The sequence below is a fragment of the Limulus polyphemus genome, unplaced genomic scaffold (genome assembly GCF_000517525.1).
Source record: "Limulus polyphemus unplaced genomic scaffold, Limulus_polyphemus-2.1.2 Scaffold2871, whole genome shotgun sequence".
Lineage (NCBI taxonomy): Eukaryota > Metazoa > Arthropoda > Merostomata > Xiphosura > Limulidae > Limulus > Limulus polyphemus.
The window spans coordinates 99517-120269 of record NW_013668481.1 but is presented as its reverse complement, the minus strand read 5'-3'; the positions used below and the strand labels follow the sequence as shown (position 1 = coordinate 120269).

The following is a 20753-nucleotide window of genomic DNA, read 5'->3' as shown; positions in this document are numbered from 1 at the left end:
GGTGTGACGGGGATTCGGACCCGCGACCCACAGATTGCGAGTCGAGTGCCCAAACCACCTGGCCATGCCGGGCGAAGTTGTATTGAACGTCAAGCAAGTAATATGTGGTTTCTTCTGAATGAAGACAAGGATATTTCCATATGTAAATTTTGAAGTGGAACGAAACATTCCCCTCAGACTTTAATGAATGAGCGTGAAAAACTAAATTTCATTCGATTTGTGGCCATAGGGCTTTGTTGCACTATTGAAAATAAAATTGGATGGGGAAGTGGCGGAAAGGCGGCATATTGAAAAACTACCCAGAGCCGTGCAATAACTAGCACTGGAACGGCTTCTCTCGTGTAACAAATGACGTTGGAAAATATTACTAAAACTCTGTTATGCAATTAACTCGGAGTGTTTAATGAATGGATTCAGAAACAAATCATCAATAAAACGCTTATTAAATTCAAGGCAGATTCAGTTTCCAAAGTACCCCTGAAACTTGGATTCATACCCTGTAAAATATTCTGATAGTTTTATTGCAAAGTTAATCAAGATGAAGTTGGTTTGTGTTTTTGTTTACAATTTAAATAAAAAAACATCCAAGTTGATGTAGACATTTTTATACAATTTATATTAGATAAATCTTAAAATATTGTAGCGAAAATAGGAGTCTGCAAATGAACAAGATATGATCTATATATAATAACATCATCTTCTCTCGTTCTCTTCTCAATGTTTAAATTCTCCGTAAATGTCTTTTAACCTCTACAACTTGACTTTTTCATTCCTCATTATTGGAAATGAGATTTTTAGTTAGTGGTAGATGTAATCTTTTTTTCAGAGTAGACTAATAAAAACATTTAATCACACCATTCTTTACTCCAATATGCGTTTCCAGTGAGAAAAGTGTATCATAGCATCAAAATGAGAAAAAAATGTAATTAATATTATTACTAGTATTATTCTAAAATACTACACTTGCCTACCGACGACAAACGAATGGTGCAGCGCCAAATTCGGCTATAAAAATCATAAATCTTTAAGAGTGCAGATTTTGTCGTAAATTTCAAAGTTAAAATATTGTTATACATTTTCGATATTTTTATATATCTCATTTTCCGATATTGTTATACATCCCCACTTCCAAATAATTCTGGTATAACAATGTATGAAAGTGGGGATGTATAACAACAACTGAAAATAGATTGTTTAATAAGATCTTAAAGTGGGGATGCATAATTATCTAAAAATGGGATGTAATCCCTAATTTCAGATATTGTTGTAAATTCTCGCTTTAACATTTTACTAATAGAATCCGATGTATACCGAGTTCAAAATTTCGATCTTTTTTACTGAAATATTTGAGTGCTGTGGATACTGTTAAATATAAGTTCTTTGTCTTCCTATACTTCTATGTAGCTAGATTCGTAGAATTGGCCTTTATTTAAAAATAATTGTTGCCATAAATGTGTATTTTTAGGTATCAATACAATCGTTTTGTTTCTTCTTTTTTAATATATTTCAATTTCATTAATATTTTCCAGATTAGAGCATCAGACAACGGTCAGCCTCAACGGTCGACAACAACAAGAGTTGTGATCAGTGTAACTGCCATCCCCACAAGCTCACCAAATCCGCCACGCTTTAAACTCGCAGAAACACACGTGAAAGTCAGTGAAAGTGAAAAGGTTGGCCATCTAGTGGTCTTAATTGACGTTCAGGATCCAGATGATGATAAGTTGTGGTATCGTATCACAAGTGAGTTGTAGTTCATACATGTAACCTAACACTTAGAAAAGTATATCATTTATAGGCTATCTACGCCTCCTTCAGTTTTATGTTTAAGTAACATAATTGATAGCTTATTAATTCTCATGGATTGATAAATTAAACATAATCGTATCATAGAGTTGTATGAAAATGTTATGTTAAATCAGCAAAATCACAATTTCCACTTGATTTCATATTTTCAATGGAAATTAAGCACCATTATAACATCTTGGTTTATATTAAGAGTTGTTTAGTGCTAATTACTACTGCTACACTATAGCTTACATTAAGAGGCGCTTAGTGCTAATTACCACTACAACACTATACCTTACAGTAAGAGTTATATAATATTAATATACAAAAAGTCATACTTACCTGGAAATTTTTTTTTCACTTTTCTTTTTGGACATTTGCTTTGATACTTTGAAGTAACAATACGCATTTCAAAAGGGATTTTTTTAAAATATAAATTAATTTTATTTTTATAATATTTTATCTCTCCATTTTTAACTTTTTGGGGGGTTTCAATTATGTTAGAGTTAAGATTTTTTATCCAATTAAAGAAATTCCAAGTGAAAATTTAACCAAACCATAATACTACTCGTGCTATTCTTCACGTTTCACTTTCATTCAAGAAAAGATAGTTTCACAAGGTGATAATAAATTCAAAAGTATTAATTTGAGTTAAGAATAATCGCGTTTATGGGAATCATAAAGCAGACCGTTCGTTATTATAGGTTACATTCTTGTTTTACCATCTTCTCATTCTTCGGTTGCTTCAATTAAGAACAAAGTGCATTTAATATGATTCTTTTCCCACATTAAAAGGTGTTTTAAAAAACATATACTGATTTTTCCCTTTATGTCTCTTTACAAGTGAAAAATTGTGTTATCGCTTCTGTTTACTCTCCTTTTTAGCCGCGGCATAATGGCTCATAGAACGGCTCTGAGTTTTTTTCCAAGTATAAACTTTTATCTCATAGCTCCGTTATCTCTTGACCGATTTGAGATCTAATTACAGTTTTAGACTCAGGAGCTCAAAACATTTCGATTGATTATTTGACGACGCCCAAGGTCCCATAGATTAATTTACTCTAATCCTATCTAAAATAATTTAAATTTGAGGGTAGGCTGGTAGAGATCCAGATGAATAATAAAATATAATCAGGTATACGCGCGCCCCACGCCTGATATTACTGGCCCACAAAAATATAGCAAATAAAAAAGGAAAAAAGGGTCTCATAGATTAATTTACTCTACTCCTGCCTAAAAGAATTTCGGGAGCCGCGGCTCTTATTTATAAACTAAGTACATCTGAATTGATGTTTCTTGAAACATTCTTAGCCATCCATGTATAACATATGAATATACACCTTGAATATAACGATGCCAGACATTATTCGTATGTCAATATTGAAATTAAGATGCCACTATAAGTCTTTTTTTTTTGCTTCATCAAACTGTAAAGATTGTCGAAGTATTATATACCAGAAAGAAACGGGAGTACTTTACAAGCACTTTGGTATTCTATATTTGTTACCAGGTGGTAATGAAGACAACAAGTTCATGATGAAGCCCGATGAAAGGGGTTTGATATTAGCTGAACCGTTAGACTGGGAGACTCGTAGTTACTTCAACTTGACTGTTAGCGTAACGGACGGTGTTCATTTTGTAACCACCAAGGTAGATCGTTTGTCTGTACTTTATACTGTTTGTCTGTTATACATTTATTATTTTCCAATCGTTTGTCTGTCTTTCGTAACAGTCTCTTTAACATCATGTTTTGTATATTGCATATATTTATCTGTCATTACTTTATTTTTTCTTTTACTACGTTTTTTGTAACGATAACTTAAACTTTGTATCCACAGATAAATCATTCTCACCACAATTCATTAGATAATGAATGACGTCAAAAACGATTATTTCTGACTAATGAACTTTTCAGAGATTATAGAATTTGTATTCATTTGGGTTTAATTGTTTCATATTTTAATATTCATGGTAGGTAATACATGTAAACGTAATATTTTTCCACTACTTATTCATAACGGAAGCTCCATTAACACTCAAACGTTCACAAGCCCTTTTCTCTCTGAGAATTTTCATTCTCACGTTCACGTCTTCATATCGAAATCAACTGAAAATATTCTGACAAACATACATTCTTGAGATGTTAGAAACTGAAAAAATGTTAGTGAGGAGATGTAAGATGTATTTTCACCCCAAAAAATGTTAATGTAGTAATTAAATTTCGACATTTTACGTGTACAGATACCAGATCACTCAGGCATGCAAGACACGTTTGTATAAAATGGCGTGTGTTTGAATTATGCCTTTGCAAACGATTACAGTACGCATATATATGTCAGATGGAAACATACAGGCATTGTTCACATGCTTAGAATATTAAGATAAATGTATTATTCATAAATCACAAATTAAGTTGGGCAGTCTTCGATATTATGAATTGTAAATTTTATCCCAACCTGAATTAATCTAATAGTATTAAAAAATGATAAAAAAACATGTGATATGAAACTTATTATTAATCCATCAGCCATAAAATGAATAATAAAACGAAATATTCAGAATAGACGAGCATAAGTATCAGAATTATTTCGATATGATTGGCATAGTGTTGTATGCCACCTTGAATATATAAAAGAGATATAGCTGTTAAATCTCACGAACACTTTTTTTTAAATAAAAGCGTTTATATAATCTATGTTTTTATAAAAATGATCCCAATTGGTGTATTATATTATCAAACAAGAAAAAAACTGGCATACAAACATTTCTATGAATAGTTTCAGCTTAGCTGATTCTAGAATTCACTATTTTTACCTGTCTCAAATATGACAAATTTTCTTGTTATTGTGGGAGTTTACGGATATTTGTCTGTCGAATTCTGTAAACAGCATTATTTAGTATTAATAAGCAGTTTTACATACCCTCATCTGATCAGTGTAGTGTCAAAGAAACTAAGTTGTCTTAAACAGTCATACATAATCATAAAAAGGACTTTCTACAAATTATTACAGGTTTATGTCGAAGTCCAAGACTACAATGAGCATCCACCAGTCTTTGAGCAATCTACGTACCGCGTATCTGTGTCAGAGAGCGTTGTTATGGGAACTAAATTAATACAGCTGTCAGCATCCGACTTGGACCAAGATAAGAGGCAGTTTTTCTCCTTATACAATAGGTATTCTGCTGTTTTGAAATTAAAAATAAGACAGGAAAATGGAGTTAATATTTTGACTTATCTAGAAATTTGGCATGCAAGGAGTTTATTATACGAATCAAACTTGACTAGCTTTATAAATCATCATATGTAAAATAAAATGTTATGTATTAAAATCAAGTCTTCATCAACTGAATTCTCCTTATAAAACAAGAAACTAATATTTAATGATAAGCTGTTTTGTTTTCAGAATTATTACAAAACTATTATTGATATTTGGGTTTTAAAATATTTTTGTTTTATTTTGTTGTGTTTTAGCGCAAAGCTACACAGTAGGCTATTTGCGCTTTGGATGAATGATAATAGAAAATAAAAATAACTGACACGTTCAAATGAAAAATGTTTCAAGTTTATTTTGTGCGACATATCGAGCAGACGCCCTTCGTCAGGCAATAAAGACCGTGTTACAATGGAATTAGACTCGGAAAGAGTCATTGAAAAGTAAGAAAATACAAAGAAATAAACGACTTTATAACACCGAATTTGTAAACTTTCTTAAATTGGAATAGTTTCGAATGTTACGTATTAGAATTTCGAATAATCCGAAGCAGAGTTAACTCATAATTTAAATTTAGTAGTTAAATTGTACTTTGGATTTGGTATTTAAATATATGCTGATATATTAGTCAATTTACAATACTTACCAACAATATTGATACACACCGTCTTCGTTTTTAACAGAAATACGTCTTAATATACACACATCAATACAATTTACAGTAACAATTATTACAAATAGTTATTACAAACAAAGATTTATAAACAAAAGTTTCACAAACTTAGAAGCAGTATAAAATCTTCTTTCTAGTTTGGAACTCCCTAGATATTTTATCGAGGGTTTACGATGAGCGAGTTAATTACGAGTTGATGTAAGTACGATTCGCCAGGAAGCTAGCTAGCTTTGTCCTTGGCCACACACGCTAGGTTTTCCACCGTCGAAGTTAGATAATATTTTCGTAAAAATACTAATGTCAGATGAGAATCCACTGAAGTTAAACTATTTGTAATGTTCGAACTTTGTAAAGGTTCCTGGTCAAATATCTGAAGCTTTCCTATTGATAAGTGTTATAAAAATCACAGTTATAGCTCTCGAAGTTTATAGCACACTGATTACAGCGAACTAATAATAGACACTCTTCTTGGCGCGTTGCGTTGGGTTTATTTATAGGCGTGGGAAGAATTTCTAGAAAATTCAGTCTTACGTAACAAACAATTCTGAGCTACATTTAAACGTTTAAGTATATACGTATATTGTTGTTTCTTGCTCTCGAGAATCCTCTACAACTTTGGAAAATAGGCGGGAGTTTCACAATACATATTTAACACTATAAGCTATGTATGTTTTAAAATATAAACTTAATCTAAACAACGTCGATATTAAAATAAATGTATAATAACAAATTTGTTACACGAAACATTACCTTCCAACACTAATTCAATAATTTTTATCTGCACTCTGTTCACCGCAAGAACTCGAGCCCCAGATTATATACTTGTAAGTCCGTAAACTTAGCGCTGTAAGAGAGAATGTCAATGTCAGGAAACTTTTCCATATTTACAATTAAAAGTTAATGATTATTTTCTCATTATTTATGGCGAGCTTATATAAACCCTCAATAGTGTACATAATTACATCCTCATTTGAAATAATTGAAGATATGAATGGAGTTCTTTTTTCAGAGCAGTAAACGAACTTTTGGGAAAACATTTTTTTTCTCTCATAATGTTCTTGAAAAAAAGCTAGGAACATCAATAAGCTCTTCACAGTGTCCATAAATTCTAGCAGACAGGGGTGTTTTTGGTTAGGTAAGTAGATGCAATAACTGAAACTTCAACCGAAGTAAAAAGAAAAAGCCGAGAAAATGAATAGCTTTAGTTTATATTGAAAATAAAATTGGGGTCATTTAAGATAAATTGAGATCATTGTTATAAAAACCATAAATAAAATTTAAAGAGTTAAAGATAAATGAAAATACCCGAGAAAGGTTTGCGCAACTAAAGATTTTTGTTGACACTAAAGCAATAAAATCAATGGCTAAAATGTAGCCAAAAGAAATGATGAAGTCTTTACATTGGTATTCTGGCAACGAGTGGTGCAAGTAAAACATAGAAATAAAAACATTAACTAAAATGCTCAATAACTATGGAATGACATAGCACAACTGTAACCTCTGGTAAAGCTATATGCATGTGCAAAATTGCTAAGATGAGGACTGGTATAGCATCACACTATTTTGCTTCTGGTAAAGATGCATATGCAACTATGAAAAGTAAATTCTTAAAATATTGATCAGTGGTGAATTATGATGCAAATATTACAATAATTATGTAATTGAGGTCGTGGAGCCGTCCAAACCTTCTAAATTTTGGAATTAATAGTAACTACGACTAATCTTCCAGAATAAATATTTTATTCCTAAGATTTTCTCTATCAACTTTATCAAGGAATATTTACATTATATCAACAGAGCCACGTCATTCTCAGTTTAAATTGTGTTGATATATTGTGATTGAAAATATTTATTTGGGTAATTAATCATATGTATTGTTATGTATATATTGAAGTATTTCGAGAGGTATGGTAAAGCTATATGCATGTGCAAAAATTGTTAAGATGAGGACTGGTATAGCATCACACTCTTTTGCCTTTGGTAAAGTATATGCATGTGCAAAAATTGTTAAGATGAGGACTGGTATAGCATCACACTCTTTTGGAGGCAAAAGAGTGTGATGCTATGCCAGTCATCATCTTAACAATTTTTGCATATGCGCGATTTAAAAAAAAAGTACTGACAGTTCGACACATGTGATAAAAATATGATTAATACATTCATTTATAGAATTGATGTCATAAAAACAAGAAAACAACACAAACTGACAATTATTCACTATTATATAGTAGTGGCAACGTAAAATGACTAAAATTTTCCGAAATGGTAGAAAAAGTAATGCTACCTGTCCATTCAAGACGTTTTAGTTTGCGACCTAACAAATGTATTTTATTGACCCCAATGTTCAAAACTGCAGCTCAAATGCACTAAAAGCTTTGGTGGAAAAAGATATTTTTTGTAAACACGTTTTAGCTCTTTCAACTTCACTTTAACTTTCATGGTTCTTGTTGTTGTTGTTAAACACAAAGTTACACAATGGGATACCTGTGCTCTGCCCACCATGGGTATCGAAACCCAGTTTGTAGCGTTGTAAGTCCGCCATCCCTACATCATTTGACAATAAAAAAAAGTTTTTTATTAGTTGTTTATAATTATTATGATATTTGTTTGTAAACTACAAGGATAACGGTCAATATAATATAATCAAAAGAATTAATGTAAATTGAGTCTAAAGAGAAACATTTGTATCATAGATTGTAAATAACCTAAGAGCTTAGGTTAATGCATTGTAAAAAGTTTAGGCCAGTATCTTTACATTGAAGAGTTATGTCGCCAGAGTGTTAACAAGTAGTCTTAGAATCAGTTAATTACCTGTTAAGTATTGTGCTAGATTTACTAATTTTTTGTCCTATAAAAAATATTAATATATTCATACACCTGATCTTGCTGCTCAATGTATTAAGTAATGCAAGTAAAATAAGCTTTAGCGATGTACATGTAATAGCCTCGTATTTGGTAAACGTTTTTCACTGTAATACGTTTAACAAGTGACACAAACCTGCCGGTGCGTCAACAAATACTGACACTGTATCGACACGACTTTATGAGTGAGTGAGTAAAACTGTTACTCTGTTAATACAAACTCGGCTCTACGTACAGTCAAACCTGTCCGCTCATTAACTGAAATATGTCATCACGTCAATACAAACCTGTTGTTACATCATCACAACTTATCACTGCTTTAACACAAACCTGCCAATTCACCAACAAAATATGTTACTATGTCTAAATGAAAATATACAGAGATTTATTACCTTATGCTACAACGATTTTGGAGTTTTGTTACGTCCTTACAATCGATATCGCCACGTCATTTCATGCTCTATAGGACGACCGTGCGTACTGACAATAGGTCTTCAGCGTAGTTTCTATTCCAGCACGCTTCGCCGTAATGCATCGCATCTAAAGTATTAGTCTTCTTTGTGCATGCTTTCCATAAGCCATTTAGTGTACGAGAAAGCGGTTTTCCAGTGCCTATTTTAACAGTCCTATCGCACAGAGATCCATAGGTGCTGCGTCCAGCGACTTAGCTGGTATGTCTTCATATAGAATATCATGAATACCCTTTTCACTCTCCAGCTGTTACAATTAAACGGATATGTCGTAGAAGCAATTGTACTGTTGTCTGACACTTGGTGTTCGTGGATTCTCACTGGTTACAAGACGTTGAACTTTGCTAACCTCACCTTATGCACGACTTGTTACAGGTCTCCTTTTAGATGGTTCTGGTTCCCAAGCAGGTTCACATTCATTTGTTTTCCAATGCCATTAAGTACAAGAGATATAACCGTTTTGAAAATTCTAAATGGTTATATCTGAACACAACTTTATGATCTGAGTGTATGAACATTTTTGACTAGAAAATGGCTGTTATCTACTTTTCACAAAAGCGATCAAGTTTCTGTGGTGTCTATCTACCCACAAAATTCCAAACAATGTCATAATGTAACTCTGGTACATGTCATTCCACCGTGACTATATATCGGCTGTAATTGGCATGCAACTTGCTGATTTGCACATTTTCAGTTGTTTAATGTAACGTACTCAATCCTCTGTATAAATTACGTTTCATGATAAAAGAAAAAAAAACAACTTTAAAAGTACTTTAGAAAGTAAATTAACTCGGTACTCCAATCGAAAGTCTTTAATCTTGCCTATTCTATACTGGAGGATTCCCATTTGGGTAATACAAATTCGAAAATAAAATCCAGAAGTTGTGACATAGCCTAATATAGACAATAAACTATTTTCCTATTAGAAACTCTTTGTGTAACATGGCTAAAGTGTTTGTTTGTTAGAGATTTCGGCAAAGCTATACGAGGGCTATCTGCGCTAGCCGTCCCTAATTTTGTAGTGTAAGACTAGAGGAAAGGCAGCTAGTCATCACCACCCACCGCCATCTCTTGGGCTACTCTTTTACCAACGGATTGACCGTCACATTATAACGCCCCCACGGCTGAGAGGGCGAGCATGTTTGGTGTGACGGGAATTCGAACCCGAGACCCGCAGATTGCGAGTCGAGCGCCCTAACCATCTGGCCATGCCGGGCCTGGCTAAAATGATTGCGGAACCGCTGCTTTTAAAGTATTTGTTGATAAATCTTAGCCATCATGTATCATAGTTTGCCAAAGATGTGAACTTCATATAAAGTTATATTGTTAACCAATAAAAAAAGAACGAAACTTGTTTCAATAGCAGAATAAGTGTTAAGATAACATCTCACTCGCCACTAAAGAAACATTATCTCGATTAAAACAAAAATCCCAACCAACACCAACTGTAAATCAAACTTCATTTATTTTCATTAAATGGGCCCGGCATGGCCAGATGGTTAGGACGCTCGATTCGCAATCTGCGGGTCGCGGGTTCGCATCCCCATCCAACCAAAACATGCTCGCCCTTTCAGCCGTGGGGGCGTTATAATGTTACGTTCAATCCCACTATTCGTTGCTAAAAGAGTAGCCCAAGAGTTGGCGGTGGGTGATGATAACTAGCTGCCTTCCCTCTAGTCTTACACTGCTAAATTAGGGACGGCTAGCGCAGATAGCCCTCGTGTAGCTTTGCGCGAAATTCGAAACAAACAAACAATTTTCATTAAAATAGTTTCTTATTTTGGAAGCTCTTATCCAAAAAACCCTTAGTAGCTCAGAGGTAAGTCTGAAACTTATAGCACTAAAAACCGAGTTTCGATACTCGTGGTAAATACAGTACAGATAGCCCATTGTGTGGCTTTGTGCTTAACAGCAAACAAACTTATCTAAAATGTTGACCTGAAATAAAAACATAAAACTTCTTGAAAATGTCAGTAATAGTTTTATTTTAATGTGAACTAAATACACGGAAATTCCTCGACTGTTTAAAAACAAGTATTTGTGTTCTGGATTGTATGAGAAATTTATGTGGAAAATCTGCCCATACTGATGCTACTTAATATCTTGACAATTACAGGGGTCCCCTTTTCAGAAGCCCGCAAGTGTCTCACCAGTAATCTTGAGAGACTATAGCGGTAAAATTTGCCGATATTACATTGTACCGTTCTGTGCTTATACACAAACAAACAAAACAAATCCTCCCAGGAATGTCTCTCAAATTTCAAAGTATTCGGTGTTAATCAGTAGCATGAACAAATTTCAAAAATATTTCTTCCTAGTCTGTGTGTTATCTTTATATATAGTATACTTCAGGATCTATATCTACTATACGTCTGTTTGCTTGCTTTTCTATGTAAAGTGCTGTTATAACAGAAACTGATCACTTCTCGCATCATGATGTCGCTTTTTGTGTATTAGTTAATAAAACATATATGTCGTTTTAACACTGCACTAGCTATGGAGTGTTTGCTTTAACATCTTGCTTTTCAAAATTCTTGGGTTAGACTCAAACGTTAAATTAAAACACTGTTTTTGGTATGTTTTATCGTGTGACAGTGCAGCTACTTCCAGTCCTAGGATGTTCCACATACACGAACTTACAGGTGTGTTGTCGGTTGCGGAAGAACTTGACCACGAACTCATCCATCAACATGTTTTAACTGTCTTGGTTAAAGATCATGGAACCCCTGCAAAAAGAGACTTTGCAAGAGTTATCATTGATGTAGAAGACCACAACGACAACCCACCTGAGTTTTTGCTGCCTTTATTCGAAGGTCACGTGTTCGAGACAGCGGCAGTAGGGACATCCGTTGTTCAAGTAACAGCATTTGACAGGGACAAAGGCAGAAATGCACAGATTTCATTTTCGTTGGTTTCAGGTAATGTATAAACACTAAATGATAACTTTTATTCATCCAAAACGCTCGATGTAAGATACTGATTCAGTGGTTTGTTATTGCATATTTTGGACATAGAAAAAGCAAAAAAAAAAAATACGTTACTATACGCTACATTTGGAAGACGATATTTTATTGTTTATGTTTCGAATATGAAATTCCGGAGAAAAATATGGTATGTATTATTATTATTGGCAAATCTTGTGATCTAGAAAATGGAAAATGTTTTATCAATCATGTTTGTAGTTCCTAGTCAGAGAGAAAACGTACCTTCTCTGAAGCTTTGAAGTGATAGTTAATGCACAAATAAGACATCAATAATATATAGAGAACTGATCAAAAATCTGAACCTCAAAATAAAAATGTTCTATGATTGTATTCCTGTCAAAAATGTCAATATTGTTCAAATCCTCTACAAGTTTCAACATGGCTAAAGCTAAAAAATAAGAAGAATTTATAATTAAGTAATGAAAAACTGGTAAAAATTATTGTTTCACTTAACGAATAGTTTGTTCAGAACTTTAGAGACCCGAAGACTGAAGATCAAACATCATTAAGTCCATATGCTTTAAATGAGAATTTAAAGGCTAATAGGAGGAAGGAACGTCCAGGACATAGAGACAGAAAGATAGTGTCATTCGAAGAATTTCAACATCAAATCAATCCCAGAAAATAAAGTACAAAAACACATGATATGCCTATTGGCAGAACCAGCAATAGAACTGTAGGCAAGCAACTGTAATAATGTGGTATACATAGAAGTATTGTAACCGATAAGCTTACTGTTTCATGTGTGGACTTGGTTAAGCTTTTAAATTTTGTAATGAAACGAAAAAATATGGAGAAAAATGAGGACAATCTGCTAAGAGTTAACAAAACAAAAATTGAGCTTTTTCGGTTAGTAAATATTAGGAACATTTTTATATGGGAACGTAACCATGAGTGGGTAAACTCTGGGTGAAACAGTGAAGCATGATAACGGGATGTTTTTAGCTTTAGGAATGAGAAATACTGTCAACGTTGATAATATTATGAAGAAAAAATCTTGGTATGTAATTCAACACGCAGTGGTCAAAATTCAATTGACCCTGGCGTTGTATTTTAGCAGAATAATGATTGAAAACTTGTTTTTCTGCTGAATAAGAGGTATTTGGAGGAGAAAGAAAGAGCTGGTTTTATAAAGTTATGAAGTTTCCAGCCCAAAATTTCAGTGCTAATCGAATTGAATATTTATTGCACAAGAGAAACCATCTAGTTTACAGCATGGTTGGAAGAATCTAGAGCAGATATTAAAAGAAATATCGGTTACTTGTCTCAAAACGCTTTTGCATTCACGCCTGACAATTTTCATCATTACTTGGCTTATATATTGATTATTTAACTTACCATGTTCTAACATGAACCACTTATACCTAATATTGAAAATAAATATAATGTGTGAACCAAAAGAAAAACTTTCTTGAAAACTTGGCTGTTGATACCTTGGATCCAGGCTTATGACCTGTTGATACCTTGGATCCAGACTTATGACCGGTACTGCGGTTCTATACGTTCAATACCAGGATTATAGGAGTCATATTTGATTTTCTTATTGGAAAATTATATTTCTATCTAGATCAGGGATAAGTTTACGGACTGACAATACTAAAATCGAAGGTTTAATTCCCTGAAGTGGACAGAGTTCAGATAATCCATTGTGTAACTTTGCACTAAGAAAAACATATCTTATGGCCTCAAGTTTATTTTGTTAAAGTATAAATTGAAAAACTCGCCAAGTAATTAACTTATATTTGTTTGTTTGTTTTTAGAGCGAATCCACATTCAGCTATCTGCTGTGTCCACTGCGGGGAATTGAACCCCGGATTTTAGTGTTGTAAGTCCGTAGGGGGACAACTAACTCAAGCTCTATGTTTTTGACGCTAGTTTTGGTGTTTCTTACGAATATTATTGATATTATAATTTTGAAAAGATTGTAAAAAAACGTAATAATGTGGCATTTTTAGTGTGTCCCAACTATTCAGTTAACGTGGTTGTTCTACGTATATTGCTTTTTTTTCTTAAAGTTTGGAGTCGATCGAGCAAAATAATCGAATAAGTATCAAGAGATATTAAAAGAAATCCAAACATTTTTGCAGGGTTAAACGATTGGTATGATCTATTGGGTTGCGTACTTGGCTGCGGACTTCAGATACAAATTTTGATTAGCGATTTGCTGCTGAACGTGCTTCAAAATTTCAAATATGGGAGTTTTCCAACTGTTCCATTAAGATTTGTCTCGTAGGCTGGTTGCCCTTCTTCTGATCAGAAGATTTAAATTAGAGGTGGCTATGTTGAATCCTAAGAGTATTTGACCTGGCCGGATAAGGTGCCGCATAGTTTGAAAATACCAGTAATAAGACGAAATTTAGGTTGGTTAAACAAATTGATATATTTTTGTACGCTAGGAATTGATGTTTTTGAAATACAAGGCCAAATTTATTGTTCGTAACATTTACAAAATATGTAACTGAAATTAATAATTAATTAAACTTATTTTAGTGCAACTTGTTTTTACTTTTGAATCATTTCCAATGGTGATTAATACTGACGCCTTTACTAACGTGTGTGACTATATGCTCGTGTGCTATGAAACTCGCAAAAATAATACAGCAAGCCGTTTATCATTAAACTATGGCTAACTGACCGCTAGACGGTCTTGAGTTTAAAAAATGTGTTATAATTCTAACAGTAGCAATTCATATCTAGTTAAACAATAAGGTATGAGATGAACGCTTTGCTTATTAATGAAAACAAAAAAATCAAAACCAGTAATAAAAAAGAAATTATAATTTTTGATTTTTTTGTTTAAAATTTACTTAGTTAACTCAATACTTTAGTACATTCCTTCTGGAAAACGTAATGCACGTTCCAATCTGAAGTTACTATATTCCTGAACATGAAGAGCACAGAAACACTACCACCTTGAAGCCTTTCAACGGCATTAAACCAAAATACTAAAAGAATACGAGTGTTTGAAGTAAAGTTGAGCCATTCATTTGGCTTTCCTAAGTACCAGAAGCCTTCAAAGTTCCCTTATTGCTGTATTTTTATATCAAATAATACTTTTGTTTAATGATTTCATCGTATTTTGACTTTAAACAAATTAGGATATTTCTATAATTCTCAAACACTTTATTTGTTTGTTAGATATTGGGCAAAGCTACCCGAAGGCTATCTGCGCTAGCCGTCCCTAATTTTGAAGCTATAGATTAGAGCCGTGGTGCGTAAACTGTGAGACATGAAACTGTGTAAATTATATCTGGAAATGCAAATTTAAAAAATAAAGAAATTTTAAAATTATCGTAAAAATATTATTACTATTATGTAATATAGTAACATCGATTAAAATAGGTAAGTGACATGTTTAGAGTATAATCCCCCTTGCAGTCCGTATAACCTAGTTGTGTATAGTCACTTACCTATTTTAATCGATGTTACTATATTACATGTGTAGAGTATATATACACAAATAGGTTATACGGACTGCAAGGGGGATGAGGGCTGCAGCTAAACGCATGTTCAGGATGTAGGGCTCAATAAAAAAATAGCTGGTACAGCACTTGACTAGAGAGAAGACAGCTCGTCAACGCTATCCGCATTGTTGCGTTCGTCACTCAGTCTTCGGGTTGCGGGCTCGAATCCATCAAACATGCTCGCCCTTTCAGCCGTGGAGGTGCTATAATGTGAAGATCAATTCCACATTTCGTTGGTGATGGAAGGTGCTGACTAGCGTCTTTCTTCTAGCTTATAACTTTAAAACTAGGGACTTCTAGCTCAGCTAGTCCGAATACTGGGATTTGGCCTACACTCTTATAACGCACTCGCGATTTCAAAGTGCGGAACACAATGTCTTTTTCTTTTTAGTTTTTATGTGGCCTCCCAGTGGCACAGCGGTATGTCTGCGGACTTACAACGCTAGAATCCGGGTTTCGATACCCGTGGTGGGCAAAGCACAGATAGCCCATTGTGTAGCTTTGTGCTTAATTACAAACAAACAAACAGTTTTTATGTGTATGTGAGGTAACAGAACGAAAATCACGGAATTTCAACTCCACAGTTTAACTATTGGGTGATTATTTCAAAATAAATAAATAATTGTTTCGACATGTAAATTTAGCCAGTAATGTCAAATTTAGACAAACTGTCACATGCTTTATAACGTTTTGGAAAAGTTAAATAAATCTATATGTTACTAGTTGTTGGTAAACGTAAGATCCTCATTTTCAAGCAAATTAAGCAATCTTTAGTATATAGAAAAGCACAGTATATTTTTGTAATGGAAATTTTACAGTCTCTTACTCATCAGGTCTTTAATCTCAAACCAGAGTATTTGGAGCCTGAGCACATCTGTAATATAGTAAATGAATGACAGCCTGATACATTTAAAACTATACATCGTTTTAGTATAAATTCAGTTTTCAGTTTAAAGTCTGCGTCTTCAACAACTATATATTAATGCAGTAATTGAAACGAGCTTTACAGTTTTACAAATTCGAATAATTCCCCTAACATATTTATAGAAGTAAAATGTAAATTGAAGAGGTAACAGTCAAGTGGTGACCAAATGTTTTTAATATTTGAAACTAATAAGTCTATTTGAAGTGAAAATTCGAAAACTAATTAATGCTCATGTTCTTGGATTATAGAAATCTTCAGCAGTTTGCGGTAACATGAATGCTTTTTTCTAATATGCGAGTAAATTAATCACCTCAAAGTCAACATGAAGCAGTCAGTAATTATCTTGGAGTGTGGAATGGTCTTAAGCCTATAGGTGTTGAATAGACACCTACTAGCTGACTCGCACATCTGTTAAAATAACCAGAGATTTATATTTTCTTAGAAGCGGGAACTTCAGTAAATATACAACTTAGCAAAGAATTGGCGTGGCCTTATTTCTATCAAAATATCATTCATTATCAAAGCTTATTTAAAATGCTCATTTTGTTTACTCAAAATTAGCATTGCATTGTAAAATCTTCAAACTATTTCATTCTATTTTGTTAACAAATACCTATATAAAAGTGTATATTACAGTTTTCTCTAATTGTTATTTTGCTATTTACAGGCAACTTTGGAAATGCGTTTAAGATAGATTTCAATCTTGGGACTGTGTTGGTGGCCAGGGAGCTAGATTATCTTTCGATGCCAGAATACTTTCTCGTTGTGAGGGCTTTTGACCATGGGTTACCTCCTCTAAGCAGTACAGTACATATCAGAGTAGTTGTTACGCTAGCCAATAACGCTGTGCCCAGATTTTCCAGGAAAGATTATTCAGAAGAAATCTACGAAAATGTTAAAATTGGAACAATGGTGACTGCAGTGTCCACAGTGAGCCATTCTTCTGTTTATTACGAGATCATTTCTGGAAATGATGAAGAACGGTTTTATATTAATCCCCACTCGGGAGTCATTTTCACTGTTGCTGAGTTGGATTATGAGAAACAACAACTTTACAACTTGACGGTTCAAGCGAGTAATCTGGCTGGCAGAAATTCTGCTCGTAACGTCCTCGTTCACTTACTTGATTACAATGACAACCGGCCTAACTTTCTACACTCAGATTATCATGGAGAAGTGAGTGAAGCTGCAGAAATTGGGGCGCTAGTTTTCTCAAACTATAGCGTTCCCCTGGTAATCTCGGCTGAAGATATGGATTCTGGTATCAACTCCTATTTGTATTATGAAATTGTAGAAACTACAGCCAGAAAATATTTTAGTATCGACACAGGTACAGGTAAAAAACCCATTCTATAGTCAATATCACGCATTCTTTCTAAATAATAAGTATCAACTCTGTGTAATAATTTTGAGGTAAAACAAACAATTAAAAATCTAAACACATTGAGGAAAAGCATTTTCAAACATTTGTAGTACGATTTTAACTCAAAAAATAATACCAAGCAATATTCTTAAAGCCCATCACAGAGAAAAGATGTAACAATTCCACCCAAAAAAAGTGTATTTGGAAAATTTATAAGAAAATAATCTGTTTTCTCCTTGTTTGATTGATTGCTGGAATGTTATGCTATGAAGCAAACTAAAGATTTATTTGTACAGATATTTGTGGTTCTGTGTCTATTGATTAAAGCTAAAGAAAAGTAGTTTCATGTTCTTATAGTTGACTGAAGTGGGCTCTAGAAATCTACAACCCATCAAAGATGGCTCAAACTCTTAAACAGCTTCTGATTTTGAGTAATGTAATTCATCATATTAATATTAACAGAGAGGAATTCTAAGAGCAAGAAAAAATCATGTATACAAATTATTTTATTTACAGCAGGAAACAAATTACATTACAAAGTTCCCTTTCTCGTTTTCAATATCTTTATCATTTGACTCTACATGCCCGTGAACACTGTTTTTCTTGCTTTATCTCAAGCAATTAATTTTTACAATTCGTGAAAGATAAATAACTTTTTCTCTAAAACTTGTGAATAGAAAAATATGTATTACATCAGTAAATTAAAAGTAGTTTATCGTTATTCATATATTGTTCTTCGTTCGTTTATTTGTCCTCAGAGGTGATACATTGCACTGTTTCTTATATACAGGAGCGATAAAAGTGGCTCGCCAGCTGGATCACGAAAGTATGTCAGAGTTCAACTTTCAAGTTCAGGTCTTTGATACTGGCAGTCCTAGACTTGGGGCCGAGACCGCTGCTCATGTCCACATTAACGTGGTTGATACCAACGATTCTCCTCCTCAATTCGAGCTCTACCAGTACGACGCTAACATTTTCCTACCCACTTACGAGAACGTTATTGTAACTCAAGTGAGAGCCCATGATTTAGACACTCAGATAAATTGTGTATTGAAGTACAAAATCGTATCAGGGAACGCAGACCAGAAATTTGTAATCAATGAAACATCAGGTGAAATTTTTATACACAATCCAAGTGCCTTACATGGAACTCGTTCACTGATTGTGTCTGTTAGTGATGGGATATTTGAAGCAAGCACTAAAGTTGTGGTCCAAGTAAGAGAAACTGAGGGCAGTGGGCTTACATTTGATGAAGAAAAGTACATGGGCGAAATTTTTGAAAACACGACAGAAATTATAACTATTGCTGTTGTTACGGTGTTAGGCGCTGGTTTAAACGAACACTTAACATTCAGCATTCTTAATCCTTCCCACATGTTTGACATTGGACCAACTTCTGGCATTGTCCGAACCACTGGAAGACCCTTTGATCGAGAGCTCCAGGACAGCTATACTTTGGTGGTAGAGGTAAAAGGGGATGCCGCAGATGAACTTCGAGTCGCTCACGTTCTAGTAGAAGTTAAGGTTCTTGATATAAATGACAATGCTCCAGTATATCTTAATTTACCTTACTTCGCGGTGGCGTCAATTGAAGCTCAGCCAGGACATCTGATTTGGAAAGTAAGACTTTGGTGAATTACGTTTTGCTTTATTCGATAACTATGAGACTTCATTAATGTTCTTTACGTACTCAGGAGGTATTTGAAACTTTGATGTTACCAAAATGTAAAATCTATTTGAGATATCAAATCCAGTGTTTCAGAAAAACACTCTTTAAAGAATCTAAATTAGGATTAGTTTTTAGTGCCTATAACTTCTTTAATGATTGTCACTTATCTAATGTGGTTTTGTTTTTGAACAAATTACGTCCTAGTATTCATTTTACGTTTGGAAAATGTTACGTCAATAGCTGTACATTGAAGTTACATTGAGACTACTAAGTATGTAAATCATAGGTTTATTATCGATAAGTTTATTAGTGAATTGCTGTTTGTCCGGCGTTAAAGAAATAGGTTATCTTTGTTTCCCAGCGACGAAGGCATTATTTTATCACTCTTTGTTCAGTAACGAAGTCGATACTTTATTACTGTTCTTTCCGTTTCTGTAACGAAGGTAACATTTATTATATATATATTTTTCCATTGACGGAGAAGGCATTTGAATAATGTTTCTTCTGGGATATAGATGGTATTTTACACTGTTTTTCTATGATGAGTGTATTATTTAATGTAATAACTTGAAAGTATACATTTTCTACATCAGGTACACATTCAGGTTTGAATTTGAAGGCGGGGTAAATCGTGATTATTTTCGTAGCTTTTGGATGTATTTTCATCTGTGTTTGAGAAAAAAGTCTAAAACTTGAGATATGTTTAATGCAGTCCTGGATACCATCTGTTAGAAATTTCTGCCCCCGGAATTCAGTAGTTTAATTTTTAATTTCACTCGTCATATCACTGTAATGTAGCTCAGTTCTTAGTCCGATTCACTCAATGTAAACTACAATACAGTTAAATAATCTGCCACACACCAGGTTGAGCGAAACGCAGTAAATACCAAAGCACTCGATTATTTCCACTAACTGTAAACATCATCCTTTTTCTTTTATTTTTTATATTTTTCTGTGGGTTCCTCTTTCCTCTCATACATTAGCCCGGGCTATGTGTGCACATTGTGACTTCTTATCGAAAATGGCCGACAGTCCAACTTGGAACTTGTAGAATAACATTGTCTGACTTGTAAAACAGTCTGCAGAAATAAATAAAAGATTATTCAACAAGCCTTAGAAAAACACTGTTTTTTTTCCTTTTAAGAAAAGCCATTACTCACGCCTAGTGACTTAAGTTTTGTACAGTTTGTATTTTTGTTCAGAATAATCTTTATTTTCAACAAGATGGCCTGCAATATAGTATTTTGGTCGTTTATAAGTTAATATATATATATATATATATATAGTTGTGTATTTCGATATGTTTATTTTATCTATCTATCTATATATATATATATATTGCA

General features: G+C 33.6%; 1 protein-coding gene across 1 annotated transcript in view; it reads left to right on the top strand.

Annotated features, from left to right (window-relative positions):
• The window catches only part of LOC106468096 (fat-like cadherin-related tumor suppressor homolog), a gene marked incomplete at its 5' end in the record, with an annotated part of 99039 nt that overhangs the window by 26420 nt on the left and 51866 nt on the right, over nucleotides 1-20753 (top strand). Inside the window, 6 exons of the mRNA XM_022396398.1 lie at nucleotides 1530-1743; nucleotides 3299-3438; nucleotides 4800-4963; nucleotides 11601-11923; nucleotides 17046-17714; nucleotides 18532-19361. Of these exons, the coding sequence (XP_022252106.1) occupies nucleotides 1530-1743; nucleotides 3299-3438; nucleotides 4800-4963; nucleotides 11601-11923; nucleotides 17046-17714; nucleotides 18532-19361 (2340 nt within the window). The remainder of the gene's footprint in view (nucleotides 1-1529; nucleotides 1744-3298; nucleotides 3439-4799; nucleotides 4964-11600; nucleotides 11924-17045; nucleotides 17715-18531; nucleotides 19362-20753) is intronic.